Source organism: Corvus hawaiiensis, chromosome 5, assembly GCF_020740725.1.
Source record: "Corvus hawaiiensis isolate bCorHaw1 chromosome 5, bCorHaw1.pri.cur, whole genome shotgun sequence".
NCBI classification, from domain to species: domain Eukaryota; kingdom Metazoa; phylum Chordata; class Aves; order Passeriformes; family Corvidae; genus Corvus; species Corvus hawaiiensis.
Window position 1 is genome coordinate 48,927,785 of NC_063217.1, and position 15,166 is coordinate 48,942,950.

At 48.4% G+C, this 15,166-nt stretch overlaps 1 protein-coding gene across 8 annotated transcripts in view; it reads left to right on the forward strand.

Moving 5' to 3' along the window:
• Positions 1–8,048: 8,048 nt before the first annotated feature.
• Positions 8,049–15,166, forward strand: part of TMEM131L (transmembrane 131 like) — an 81,472-nt gene continuing 74,354 nt past the window's right edge. For all 8 annotated transcript variants that reach the window (XM_048303401.1, XM_048303402.1, XM_048303404.1 and 5 more), the window contains exons 1-2: positions 8,049–8,204; positions 8,518–8,588. In XM_048303401.1, coding sequence (XP_048159358.1) covers positions 8,081–8,204; positions 8,518–8,588 — 195 coding nt within the window. In that variant the 5' untranslated portion in view covers positions 8,049–8,080. The remainder of the gene's footprint in view (positions 8,205–8,517; positions 8,589–15,166) is intronic.

The following is a 15,166-nucleotide window of genomic DNA, read 5'->3' on the forward strand; positions in this document are numbered from 1 at the left end:
TCAGCAGGGTGGGGGTTCATGGATGTTTTGTGCCTTGGAGGAAAGCTTGTTTGTAACTGGGCACCCATGCCTGCCACCCCTGCAGAAGCGTCCCGCATTCACACATGACATTTAACTTCAGTGGTGATGGAGCTGGGCCCCTGGAGAGGACCTCAGAACCCTGTATTGCAGGACTGCCATGAGATACTCAACTCCTGCCTAGGATTTTACTGCTCTGTGGTGTAAGTATCCAGAAAGGACTCTTCATGCTGTGGGTTGAGTATAGGAACCATTAGCTTTCTTCTCCCCATGTTGTTTGAGTTGTACTGCTCTAAGTATCCTGTCACCCATGCCACTGCTGCCCATGCAGCCTGGGTGCAAGGCAGTGCTTCTCCTCGTCCCACATTAAAACCAGCCCTGACATGAGTGCTGTTAAATGCCAATGCTTTGGGGTGGTCAGGAAGGCTTTGTAATAGCACCCCTTGTCCTCAGGGAGGGATTTATTTTCTCCTTTGTTATACTGTGGCTTTTCTTTTCCCTAAAGGAGGAAAGAGCTAGGTACTGGGAGAGGGCACTTGGTGAGAAACTGGTGGCTGCAGGTACACAAGTTGTCTGCAGATAGGTGAGCCGAGAAGTCAGGCCATGCCCAGAGGTGATCCCTCCTCATGGCAACTCTCACACAGCAGGCAGGGAACCTGGCTCCTGTTGGAGAGCCTGACCTGCGCATGCATCCTGATGCCCTGGCACCGAACTGGGCAGCAGCCAGACCCCTGGGTTCTTTGATGGAGTAAAAAAAGAGGTGGCCTTAGGACTGTGGCATGAAAAATCCCTGGTACTTCACAGACTGTGCCCATTACGTCGTTCTGGGTTACCTAAATTCCCCTGTAAGTTTTGGATGGAAGTGAAACTCTTACGTGCTGTCAAAACTGTCAGGGAGGTGGCGGAGGGGGGAGGATAATTTTGCATGGCAACATCTTTTTTTCAAACAGATTATTCAATCAAGTAACTGCAACTCACAGGTTTCCAGTTGCTCCCCTAACTGCCCTCTGGCCGGCACCATGAAAGAAATAAACACATTCAACTTCTTTTTGTAAAAGGAGAACATCTGTGACCCATTAACACTGGATCCTGGGCTGCACAGCCAGTTTTGGAAGCACAGCTCTGGCAAATTTGCCATTCACTTCTCCAGGAGTTTGGCATTGCTTTTCTCTTATATTTCATCAGCATGTTTATTTTTGTTATAGTAACACTTCAGGACTTAAAAAAAAGAGCTACGGCAATATTTTACTGTGTTTTAGTAAGCTTCTAACAGTAGTGTTTCCAATTTGGGTGTATTTTGAAACGTGTTTTACTTTTGTGCTATGTTTTTTCAATGTCATCAGTGTATTTTCATCCTTCAAGAGCATCTGCACACATGTGGAAGTGCTGTATTCTTGACAGCTACGCTTTTTTTCTGACATACTGTGGTACTAAACTGATTCTGGTTGCTTTATACTTTGACCAGGCTTCAACTCTTTGAGCTCAAATTTCCCATGCCCATTGTCTGCCTCCAACTAGCTTATGTTCATTATTTTCAGTTGCAGTGAAAAACGGCTCTGGTGGGCTGAGGACTGAGGTTAAATAAGACTATATTTTACCCCCATTAAAACCTTCTACAGCTATCAAAATTGAAAATAAAGCACATGGTAACTCTGCCATGGCTCACGCCATGTCCTTTTCCAGCCCATCAAGCTTTGCCTGCAGCTGTGCCCCAGTGAAACACTGGTCTTACAAATGAGATGCTGCCTGCAAGACATGACATGGCTCTCCAAGTGCTGCCAAGGTGTGCCCAGCTTTTACTGAGCAGCATTTGTCATGCTGTGAAATCCTATTTTACTGTTGTATTTCTAAACATGCTCAGGCACCATGGCTTCTTAAAAAGCTGGTATTTATTACACCTGTTTGCTACAGACTGTGCTTTCAATCTACTTATGGGCATCCCGTACCTGACTTGATCCACAAGGTGCTGTTTTTCATGGATCATTGCTATTTTTGTGTGGGTCTCCCTCTCCTTGTCATATTCCCTGGTGATCAAGAGCACCAGGGTTTTTGCCAGGGAAGCCTGACAAGGCAGGAGCAGGGACTTCGTGCCACTGCAATCCAAGAATAGCTGTAACCCTCACCACCTGAGCGAGGTGCCATGGATAGGGTGGATGCTTATTTTTGGGACTCAAGAGGATCTTTTCCTCTTGCCTTGAGATGTTACCAATGCAGTTTCTCACTGTGTTTATACAAATTGCATGCCCTTGCCTAGAAATGGTGACAAGCAGGGTTGTTCATTGCAAAATGAGTGCCTGTTCGGGAAACCACAGTTTTGCTGATGCCTGTTTTACTGCTCTTTCCCTTAGCTTGTAGGTGGTGTAGTTCTGCATTAAATGCTGCCTTTTGCACAGTCCAGGGATGTGCAAACCACTTAGACCAAGAGCTGGACATCTCATGGAGGCATGGCTGCTGCATATTCCCGTGTTTTTATTGTGTGTGCTCTGGCTGTTGTTTTCTTTTATTCATAGCAGCTTAGAGATACACATAGCCATGGCTTAAAAATCATTATGGAACAAGAGAGTAAATATGCATAGGTACAAATCTCAAAGGCAGGAAAAAATTTAGCATGCTCTTCTTCTCCTCAGTCCAGGCATGACCTTCAGTGGTAGAAACTTGATGTGCGCCCCAGATTTTGCGTTGCCCCCGCTTTTGTGCCTAGGTACTGCCAGGCTCTCAGAGCAGCGTGTCATGTTTCCTACATGATGCCATCACTTCAAACCGTGCAGTGAACTCATGGGTTTAGGGAGTCCAGCGTCATTGTCTCTGAAGCTTTCAAAGCTTCGCTTTAGTTTTAAATGCCTCTTTAAGCACAGACAATGCTCCAACAGGCTTGCTGAAACTAAATGAAGCTTATAAAGCTTTGAACGCTATTGTAACATGGTGGGTCCCGCAGGAGACTGCAAAATCCTGCTGTGTGCAAGGATCCACCACGCTTTCAAGTGGATGCACTGTATGTGCTAAAAAATGTAGGCAGAGCAGGGCAAGGAAAGGACAGAGCATGTCAGCATATTTTTTTAATTACCTAGCGTTTGATTGATACCGCAATGGTAACATTGCTTTTTAAAATAAAAATATTTACTATCCTTTCTTCTTCAGTACACAGAGGAGTTTGGGAGAGAGATATATATATATATATATATGTGTGTACTTGAGATTCCAGAGCAAGCAGCTTTTTTAAAAATAGATCACTTAACCATACTATTTTTCTTGCCAATATTTCAGAAGTTGCACCATTAACATAACTTAATATTGTCCTACATTCATCACACTTTTTCTGTGATCATACAGATGCTTGTTTTACCATGCAGATTTTTTCAATCAAAAATGCATGAGAAGAGGGAAAATGAAAAAAAGTAGGCCAGGTAACCACCCAGTTTTTCTGTGTTTAATCACAGCCTAGAAAGTTAAAGCGAGCTGGCAAAAATTCTGCTTAGAAACAAGATGTTTGTTATCTGCAGTAATGCGTACGGTGTCATTAACAGCTTATTGGAGCAGTGCCTGTTCGCTTTCCCGTCCTCAGAGAGGCGATGGATGGGCTGCTGACCCAGATCGGGTGCGTTGAGAGCGATTCCTCCCTGACAAGCCCCAGCAGTGACAACTGGTCATTAATTGTAAAAATTCTGCCAGCGTGTGGTTTTAGAAACAATTTGTACTTCTTTAATTACGCTGTCAGGGCAGGCTTTGTCCCAGGCACTCTTACCAGGCTGAGTTAGTCTTTAAAAGAATTAGGCTCAGCCCAGCTCGAGCTGCACTCACCATCTTCGCTAAGAATCTTTGCTAAGAATCTTTGCTAGGAATGGGGGGGCGGTGGGGAGCATGCAGTGGTGGAGCGCATGACAGTAATTGTCACCAGAAGGAAGAGAGAAACTCTTCTTCCCGTACTGTTTTATTATTCTAATGATGCAGAGGGGCCCCGGCGGAGATCGCAGCCCCGCTCTGCTGGGAGTTACACAACACTGAGATGGAGGGAGAGTGCCTGCTCCCAGAACGCTGGCTGGCTCAGCAAGGCAGCGGGGCAAATGCCAGGGAGAAAAGGGAGGGCTGCTTATCTTCAGCTGTCACGCGGGCAACCAAGCAGACATTTATGGCTGTACCCTGCCAGGTCCTCTGTCACTAAATTTTTTTCCCCTCCCTGTGCATTCACCCATGAGCTGGTCTTTGGGGAGCGCATAGTCCTATGGCACAGGTTTGAAGGACCTGGCTTTCATTGTGTGGGACTGAACCTCCGGTGATCTGTCTGGTCAGCCAGCAGTGGGTGTTTGGGGAAAGGCTGCCCCTTTGGGGAGGAATGAGCTAGCTGGGCGGGGAGATGACCCAAGCCATGGCGTTATCACCTCTCCATCTCTCTTTGGGATTTGCAGCCTTATCGGGGGGACTGCTGCACTTGCTGATAAGGCTGGCCCGGGGTGTGTGGAGTGGGTGTGGGGATGTATAGCCATGGGGCTGATAAAGAGGAACTTGGCAAGGAAGGGAGGCCACTGGGGAGGTTGAGGAGAGGCCCTGAGCTCCACTGGAGCCTGACGCAGACCCCAGGATGGGCGTACCTCAGTTCATGCCAATGGGGCTTGTCACTGCCAATTTCCTGGCTGGGGATGGCAAGGTGAATTTAACACTCCAGACTGAGTTGACTACTTCCCTGGGGCTTTTAAAAGAAAAATATGTCACCTTCAGTGCATACTGTCTCTCAAACTGCCCCTAATGGAAATACCTAAATAATGCTCAACTTATGTTAAGCATTGGCTGCGTATGGTGCAATACATGGCTGCAAATTATATGATTGCATACTTCAACTAGAAAGACTTCTGCTGGGCTCAGTTCTCTCAGAAATTAATTTTGCCTAGTGTTTCTGTAAAGTCTCACATCTCTTTTGAAAGGCAAGTAGATATTCCCATGCTGCAAATAATGGGGATTTGTAATGGCATTTAGGGCTGGATTAATTTCTATGTGCTTTATGATTTGCAGAAGTTTACAGCAGTATCTCCGGACTGCTGTAGGTAAAACTCAGCTCCTTTTCCTTGTAGTTCAAGGGCAAAGCAAACAGTAAAAATAAATATTTCAGCAGCACATTCTACTACTGAAAAAAACAAGTCAAAGATTTTAAGTATGACAGCACAGGGATTTGTTTTGCATGAATAGTAAGTATGTCTATAGCCTCAAAAAAATCTTCTCTGTCTGGAAAACAGCATCATCAATAGGTCTGTGAGCTTTGCAGAGCACAGTCACATTTGCAGATAGCAGGGGGTGCTGCACCACCACACCAGGTTCATGAGCCATGCCCTCGCAGTGCATTGTCCAACAAGTTCCTCATCCAAATACTTTAGCAGTTGTTTGCTTTGCCGGGTGAGTGGGGCGAATCTATTTGCTCCAGATTAGTCAGTACTTTCTGAGGAACAGAAGAGTACCACGGTCGCTCATCAAAGAGGGCCGGCAGGACTTGCCGGCAGCCTTTGTTTCCCCTTTCACACCGAGCTCCTTCTCACCGATGGGTCTGCAGTCAGACTAGGGGAGCAACGTTGCTCTAAATAAAATGGAGCTGTGGCAGCGAGAAGGCGGCAAATGTAGGTCGGATGCAGCTGGAAACCTGCTGGTGGCGGCGCCGATGTGCACACAACCGGACGGTGAGGGATGTGGTGCTAGGGATGCCCAAGCTGCCTGTTACACAACAGGTATCTCTCCATGCGATCGCAACATCTGCATCCTGGCCCTGATTTCCTCCCAATCCTACCCGTTGCATCTGAAAAAGCCTCCAGAAAGCAAAGCTGTGCTGTTTGGTTGGAGTGGCTCTACTACGACTGTAGAAAGCCTCACTTCCCCTGCTCCCCAGCCCTTTCCAAAGCTGTGAACATGCCCCTTGCTTTAGACGGAGGAAGGGGGAAGCATCTCCTGGATGAGTCTGGTCCCAGCCTGAACTGCAGCTCAGGCTAACTCTCTCACCTAACATTTTTAAACCTGCTTAGCTAATCCAAGACTGTCTAGGAGTTTCCCTCTAAACCCCTACCTGTGTCCAGCCAGACCCCTTCCTGTGGGCACTGAAAATGCAGTTGACTTTTAGAGAGGCAAAAAATCGTCAGCTCATGTTGGCATGACACTTTAAAAACTCATCAAGAAAAAGCTAGTAAGTTAAAATAATGTTAGTTTGCAGCTCTAACTGGTACTCCAACTGGAACCAGTTGCAGAAGTAATGAGAACTGTTCCCTACTGAATGCACAGCATGTTCCTGGAGCCCCCAGGTGGGGTAGTCATATAAAGTTTATGCCATTGTAACTGTTTTTCTGTAAAGCAGGTATTCAAGCACCTGTCCAAGCATAGACACATGTTTGCTGACAGAGGAACATCCAACCATTCCTATTTTGAAAGGCTGTGTTTCTCTGCAAGCCCTGGGGTGCTCTGGGGCAGAGGTGGAGGGATGCCACAGCGTTCCTCTGCACGTGTGGGAAAGCACATGCAATGAGATGAGATTAAAGACACAGGGTGGCAGCGCGGAAAACAAAAGATCTGTCTAACCATTAGGGAGCAGTAAAAAGAGGGAAGAGAAGAAAGAAAGAGGAGGATGTGGGCAGGAGACAAGGCTGCATTGGCTGCTATACTTTGGCTGTTGTGCAATATCGAATGCCAAAGTCTTCTCCTTTAGGAAAGGAGTCCGCGTGTCTTTTGTGGAGACCCACCTGCACCTCCAATCAAACCTGAATGGCCTCTGGGTGGGAAAAGCTTCTCCTAGCACTGAGCAGAAAGGGCATTGTGCAGGTGACCCACTGCTTTTGGGGACCAAGGTCCCAAATGTCCTTACGTGTTGTCTCAGTTCAGGGCTAAAAATGGTTTTTGTCATTTGTTTTGCTTTATTTATGAGCCTTTGCTGACCAAGTCCCATGTTGCCAGTGTTTGTGTGAGTTACTATGTGCAACTGGTAAGGAGAGAACCAGATGCAATTTGGGGGCTGTGCAAACCTTGTTAGCAAAGTATTTGCTTTATTTTTCTCCTCAAGGTTTGCAGAACTAGTTTAACAACTGTTTTTTCCTGTAATTGAAGCATTTGAGGGGGGATTTTTTGTTGGTTTTGGTTTTTGTTTTTTTTTTTTTTTAGCAAAAGGGACTTAAAAAAAAGCACATTAAAATGCAATTAGAAGGGTATGTGAGATACACGTTACAACCGTGTGACTCTCACGACTATCTCTGGGCTCTGTTCTACACTTCTGTTTTACAAACACCATGTAATTCCCTGAGAGACCCAACAGGCATCAGAACAGTTGCTTAAGACCGAAATGTACCTGAACAGCAGCAGCGACCCTCAACATAATACCGCTGCCAAGCTGTCAAGGAGTACTGAGGTAAATTAACTTTATTGGTGGCAGAGAACTGGAACAGGCTGCCCAGGGAGATGGGGGAGTCCCCCTCTCTAGAGACCTGTAAAACCCACCTGGAGGAGTTCGTGTGTCACCTGCTCTAGATGACCCTGCCTTGGCAGGCGGGTTGGATGAGATGATGTCCAGAGGTCCCTTCCGTCCCTAAAGATTCTGTGTCATCTGCAACAGGACCCCCAGATCGGGGGACTTTGGTTATCTTCCCCGCTTCCACCCGTCCCCGCCTTCCTTGCTGTGCTCTCCCTTCCCCCTTCGAGCGGCATCCTGGTTCCCTCCCTTCGCACTTTTCATTCTTTTTTTTTTCTAAGAATCACCGGGGAGACCCGGGCCCCGGCGCGGTGACACCCCGCACGGGCGTAAGGGTGGGCGGGGGGGTAAGGCAGCCCGCGGCCCGACCGCACAGCCGAGGTAACAAAACCGATTCGGCTTTTCCCCAACGCCTCCCGCGCCTCCCTCTCGCCTTGCGGGGACTTGGCTCGGGCACGTCCGGCAGCGGCGCGGCGACAGCGCGGCGGCCCGGCCATGTGCGCGGCGGGGCGGGACGGGGCGGGCGCAGCCGCGCTGCGGGCGGGGGCGGTGCCCGGTGCCCGCGGAGCCGCCCCCGCCGCCGCCCGCCCCGCCCCGCCCCAGCCCCAGCCGCAGCTCGGCGCGGCGCGGCTCGGCATGGCGGGGCTGCGCTTCCCGCAGCACGGCGGCTACTGCCGCGCGGCCGCGGCCATGAACCTCCTGCTCGGCGTCTTCCACGTCCTCTTACCCTGCTTTCGCCCCGGGGAGGCGCAGGGACAAGGTGAGAGCGCCGGCGGGGTGAGGCGGGGCGGGGGGGTGCCGGTACTGCCCGCTCCGGGCTTGAGAGCGGAGCCGCCGCCCCCGCCGCCGTCCCTCGGGCGGCTGCCGCGGTGGCAGCCCGGGGACACAAAGGGAGCCGGGACGCGGCTCACCTCTCCCCCCCAGTCCAATTCCCTTCTTCCCGGCCCCCCGGTACCCGCCGGGCCACGCGTCTCTGCCGCCCGCCCCGGCGCGGGGAGCCCCGGGCCGCCGCCTGCGGGCTCCGGCCGCCCGCCCCCTGCCCATCCGCGCTTTCTCTCTCTCTGCCCCCGCAGCCATCGAGCCCATCCCCGGCGTGGTGGAGCTGTGGCAAGCCGAGGAGGGGGAGCTCCTGCTGCCCGCCCAGGTGAGGGGACGCGGGGGGTGGGGGCGGCGGAGGGGGCCGGGGCCATTGCGGGGGTGTGCGGGTGTGTTGGGGCCCGGGGGGCGGGCGCGGGGCCGGCGGGGCGGGGGCGGCCTCGCCCGCTGCTGTCACGGCGCAGCCCCATCCCCGCGGCCCCCTAGCCTGCGCCAGCGGCGTGGTTGTTAGGCTTCATTTATTTTCTGTTTGGGGTTTTTTTCCCCCCCCACAATTTTTTTTTTTTAACGAGTACATTTGTGCTCGAAACGCACTAGACGTGCCTAACGTGAATATGCATATATTTATATTTCAGGCCTGCTCAGGTGAAGCCATTTTTCCCCCCTCAAATGACACATCATTTATGGTGCCGTTCCTCTCGTTCTAGCGCTTTTTTTTTGTCGCGTCTAGCCGCTTTCGTTGGGCGCTAACAAGATTTGATAAATTCTGTGTTGGCGAGAGGAACCAAAATGGTCTAATGCCCAGCGGGGCTGGTGAGCGAGGAGGGGCACTGGAAGCGGGGTCTGGAGTTTATGGCATTTGAGGCAGTCATTTAGCTCGCACTGATGGACTCTGCCATATGTTGAGCTGGGCCTTCTAGACTTCAAGGCACCAGGCTCATAAACGGGAAGAAGCAGTCCTTAGGGACATCGTGTTGTATGGGGGGCAAAAGCGAGTAATTTATTTGTCTTAAGCCCATATATCATTCTCTGTTTCGTGCTCAGCCGTTGACACTCATTAATGTAAGGAAAAATAGCAGAAGTGCTGTTTCTTAGCTAGCTAACAATTGATGCTGCTTACTAAGACCCAGCTTTTTGTAATGTGGTGTTATGAAAGTATTTTCTATTGTATGTCCAAATAATTTTATAAGATACACTTATTGTGCTATTGAGATTTTGCCTGGTGCGGATGTGGTAGTAGCTAAGGGGAGGTGTAGAGTTGCTGTGCAGAGATGCTTGGGGAACTCAGCCTTTTGCGTCTGCGTTCCTTACATTGAAGACATTAAGATGCATTAGATGTGGAACCGTGTAATGTAGTAATTTATAGTTGCTTCTCATAGCGAAGCTGCAATTGAGTGATGATGACGTGATGTTTACTTCCTGAGGAGATTAGGTCCTCTTGGAAAACGGTTTGTTCTTGAGCATCCTCATAAAAATAAGCTTTAGCTTGGCTAGGGAAGAGCTAGGCATGAATGACCCATGAACTTGGCACGTGGTCTTGCTGAGTCTTTGCAGCAGTGAAGATGAAGCTGAGGCTGCTGCTCCTCCATCCTCTCTGTAGGGGCTGTGTTAGGTATGCAGGAAAGAAACAAGTCTTCTGGCTTCAGTTGTGACAGAGTGAGAGGAAAATCGCAATAGGCTTGCTGATTTAAGAAGTTAAAAGTCAGATGAGCCAGTCTCTGAGTACTAGTGGTGCATTGACTGGTTTGCATGGTTTTCCCCTCTGAGCTTGAGGACCGCAGCAGCATCTGATGCATCAGTGACTACTCAAGCTGAACAGAAGGGCCTGGGTTCCTCAAACAGATTTTAAGACCAAAATTTGGTTACAGGCCCAACCCTGTTGCTTGATCTTTTGTTTCCATGTGGACTTGGGCCTTACCCAGCCCCTGTTGGGCTTGGGCGCTGTGGCCACATTTGAACCCACCTTTTCCAGTTGTCATGGTGAGGAGGAAAGGAGCCTTCCCTTAGTCCCTGCGGATGTGGTGGGGGACCCTTTCAACACCTGTTTTATGGAGTGGTGGCACTGATCTGCAGTGGCTGGTCATGGCTCTTCCCTGGATGCCTGAGGAGTCAAGGGTTGCCCATCCAGCCATAATCCCCAGCAGTGTCTGTGAGGTCCTGAAGGCATTTCAGCATCGTTTCCCTCCTGGGTGATTGTTCCAGGTTGGTGAGGGGCATCAGTGGAGAAGCCAGCATCAGTTCCTGAGGTCTGGAAAATCACTACATCTGACTGCCCTTTGTTAGAAAGATGCTGAAACTTGCAAGAGGTTTATTGCTTGTTGATCACATTTCACTTAAAAAAAATGGTCTGACCTACTGCTGGTACAAGGAGTAGTTCTCTTTCTTGTAAGAATAGACTTTCTTGGTTAAACACTTGATGAGGGTTGTTGCCCAGTGTTCATGTATCACAGCAGTGGTGATGCTATGGTGAGGGTCTAGAAAGAGGAAGAATTCCTTGCTTTTGAGTGGATAATAAATGTTGTTTGGTAAGGAATATCCAAGAGTTGCTTCATTCACATGTTTGAAGATGGGCCTTGGTGAAGACTTTGGGAATAGGATTGTTCTAGCCCCTTGATTTTGTTTTTTCTGCTTCTTTTTGGAGGGAGTGTGGCACCAATGGGGATTTTACCTGCGGAAGTGAAAAACCCAGGGAAGGAACTGTGCATATTCCTCTGCCAAAGCACCTCCCTCCCACTGCTCTCAGCAGGAAAATGGATTAGGTTGCCCTGTCTGCCAGCCCTTTAGCCTGTTTCTGGCGGGTTACCAATGCTGTCTGATGGATGTTTTTCTGTCATGGCTTTACACTATTATCTTATTTTCCATGCATCATCAGCTGCCTGCCTGTGACAGAGCAGTTTTGAGCATTCCTTGCTGCCTGCAGAATTTGAGGGTGAAAGTTGGATGGATTGGTAACCCATTCAGCCATCTGGTTGCCTGCACATGCTTTTGTTCCAGGAGCATGTAGCGAATAAAGACATCGCGTTAAAGGGTGAGGGAAGGGAAACAAAGCATTTTAATATTTGTAGTTGCTTTCTAGGCCTTTCATGACATCGCTTTGTCTACATGAGCTGCATGAATTTGCATGCTGGAGCACAGCCGCCCAGGGCCCCCGTGCCTCCACCCCGCTTGGTTGTTCTACCTTCTGTTTCCTCTTGCTTCCCTTTCATTGTTTGTGCTTCTCGCGTGCCCCCCTCCCAGCTTCCCTCTTACATGTATTTGTGCTTTTCCTTTTTTCACCCCCCCCTTGTGCTTGTGAGCTTTTGATTTCAGCTTCCTCTGAAGCCTGCAGAGCTGTTTGGGGATGGCTCACCTACTGCTCCTGCTCCACAGCCGGGCCCGAAGGGTGCCCGGAGCGTTGCAATTGGTGAGGGTGTGCGTGGGCTCGTGTGCCGGGGCTGACGGGGAGCTGCTGTATCTAGCCTGCTGACTGTCTTCCACTGGTCTCCTGCTTCCTCCAGTATTTTAATGTTTCTTCCTGGATTCTCTTTTAAGCTCTGAGACCAGCTGGTTTTCCCAGTCAGATGTGGTGGCTGTATTCCCTTGTGCCCGTTTCTTCTTTCTTGTTGAAGGCGGTGTGAAGTGTGGGGTAACCACAGAGCACCCACTGTGGACCTTGCTCTCCTTCTCCTTGCCCTTAACCTCCCTTTTATAGCAAATGTCCCTGGGATGGGCAGCTGAGTTTTCCTTTGAAAACCAGTAGGATTTTTGACATGGAAAACCTCGAGTGTGAGAGACTTGATTAGAGCAGTTCTGGTTTTTATTCAGACGCCTTATAATTTTGTGGTTTTGCATGTTTGTTTGTAACTTGTTAATACTTACTTAAGTAAAATGCTTGGGAGAAAAGCTCCTTTATGTAAGACTTGACACCCAGGTCATTCATCACTAAAGGCTGAAAAAGCTCCAAATATTAACAGCCAGGTTGTAGCACTTCAGTGCATAGCTGAAAGGCAGTTAGTTATGTTTTATGTTTGCTGAAAAGGAGAGGAAAGAGGACAAGGAAAAGCACAGTAAGGGTATCAGGCCAGCTGTTTCCACGAGCGTACGAAAGAAGCACAAATGACAACTGTTGTTCACAGCCTACACCACTTAAAAGTGGTATCAGAGAGTCACAGTTGCGTGTTTCTGTCTGTCAAAAACCTTGTAGGTGGTTACTGGGAGCATCTGCAGGCAGGGGCAGGTGGGTTGGGTAGCTGCTGAGCACTTTCCCTTCAGCCCCTTTAGTTTAGAGGGAGGAACCTTAAAATGACATAACGAGGTTAAAGTTGTAGTTCTTGTTATCACAACTGGAAATGACAGTAAGTCATCAAAGGCAGTGTATACCAAACTTCGGTTTTGTGACAGTGCTGTGTTTGACTGATGTGATGAGTTTTCTACTGTTCCTGTGTGTTACATGTAGGAGATTAGCAAGATGTTTCATTACAGGAGCACCTTGTGAATGTTTCAGTTTGCTTGCAGATACTAAGGAGGTTACAGTGACTTCTTATTTCACTTTACTGTGACAGTGTTTCAGGTGCTTGAATTTTAGAGAAAGATACTGCAGTATTTACTGTATCATGGTTGTTATAGACACTGGACAAATGCAGAGCTGCTGCCTGTGTTTTCACTTACAAGGTTCTGCTTGGGTCTGAAAGATTTTTTTTTCCTTTTCCCAAGTATCCCAAGTAGTAGGAACTTGTCTTCAGTTTCTGTTCCTCAGTGCAGCTCAGGGGCTAATAAGGTTAATTGTTCTACTGGTTTAGAAAGCTGAGGAAGACCTTGATCTTACATATATTCATCAGAGATATGCGGCACTGCAGTGTGTCATTAACGATCCCATCAGCTGTGCACAAATTAAATGTACAGAGTCACCTGCTTCAAAGCAGGGTTTGTCTGAGACAGACTTGGGGTGGGAATTTTGTTCCTCTTTGGGCTGTTAAAAGGCTCCTCCAGACTCCCAGCTGAGCTTCTGGATGGTGCTGATAGGACTTGGGGCTGGTTGGCCATGCAGATTATGCAGTAGCTGTCAGCCCAGGCTCTTGAGACTTGTGTGACACAAGAGGGGCGCTTTCAAGGGCTTTCCAGCACAAGATAAGCACCTGCCCCATACTCAGGATAAGGTTTGGAGGAAGGGGATTTTTTTCTTTTCATGGATAGACTGCTGGGACCTGCATTTTAACTTTCAGGAGGTATTCCCTTCCTTTCCCCTGTAGTCCTGTAGTTTGAGAACGCTAATTTTTTCTTGGTGTTTTGTTCGTTTGTTTTTGTTTTGTTTTTTGTTGTAAATCCTCAGTGTAAGCCTACATATATGTGTAGCCTGTGGCACACAGGAGTGAAGATAGGAGAAAGCTGGACATGGGTGTGATCAGAGTTGAGGGTGATTTTTAATTTTTTTATTTTTCCTTGCACAGTCGAGATGTGCTGTGGCTGCACTGTAGGTTGGGAAGTTTGCTTCATTGTTGCTTGGGGAAAAGTGAAGAGGAGAAATGGTAAAGTGGCTAGTGTTAAGGGTGAGCACAGTGTAATGACACAGACCCAGGTTTCTGATGCCTGACACATGCTAAGCCATTTAAAGGAGGAACTAAGCCATTTAAAATGAGGATAGCTTGCTGGCTGGCTATGGCAGAGGAGCTGTTTCTGGAGAAGGTGGATAAGGAGTCCTCTAGTTCTGCTTGGCATCATGCTGAGGTCCTAGAAGTACAAAAGGAGCTAGAAGAAGCTGGAAAACATAATGGGTTTGTATCGTGCCATCCTGGTGGAGTCTTAACAGCAAGACTTAGCAAGGCTTCTAGAGGAGATGGCTGGGTCTTCATGGGGCCAGGTGCTGGGACCTCTAGGTAGATCTGTGCTGAAGAGCTTTGTGGTGTGCTGCAGATCCTGGACAATTAGCATGGTGTCTGCAACCTCGGGGCAGGCATACAGAAAGATTGTCACGTCCTCAAATTAACTTGTACTTCTCTGCCAGTCTCGTTCCAGATTTGGTTATGTTATGGTGGAGGCTGTGCTGCTTCTCTTGTATGAGCTGCTTGTGACAAAAGATGGAAGTTCAGATGCATCTGGTAGCTTTTGGCAAGATCTATATTAATATTAGCCATGAGGTCATTATTTTAGGCACAATAATGTTAATTATTAGCACTAATGTCAACATTAACCATATTTGTTGCCATAGTGTGTTGTCATTTTTCCTTACTTCATGAAGCTCAGTCTTTAGAAATCCTGCTGTCTGTCCCATTCAGTAGGCAGGTAGGGCTGCCTGATCTGCTTAAGCATCTGAAGCCTGTAGAAAGATGTTTAGTATTTACAGGTGATATTTTTTTTCCAGTATGTGGTGAAAATAGGAGCTAAATTCAAAGCTGGTAGCTTGGGGCCTGTTCCGTGATAGGCTTACGTGGGAAACATGTAGGAGGGGTGGTGGAAAGTACAGTCTTTTAATTTTAAAAGATTTTTTCCCCTTACCTTTTCATTGCTAAGGTCAGTAGTTCGTGTCTTGTAGAACCATCACCTGCAGAAGCTGGGAAAACTCAGCAGCTGTTCCTGGCAGGAAGACTGTGACCTCTTCCTGAAAAAATGTTAATCTCCCTAAAGTTGTCCCTGGTTTCATCAGCAGGGGTTGAGTGGCTGGAACACACTTCATTTTGAGTTGTACCTAAAGCTTTCCTGGAGATCTTGGCCAGTTCAGAGTAGCTACCTCCTTGTTTTAAATGGATTTCCTGCAGGGAGCTCATTGAACCAGCACTTGAGTTCATTTCTGTAGACAGCTCAAAGTGGTTTTTGGTGAACTGCAAGCTGACTCAGTTCAGCTGCATGTCTTGAAAATTACCTGAGACCAGCAACTGAGCTAAGATGATGTGTTCAGAGCTTCTGCTCTCTCTGCTTTCTGTACATGCTGCT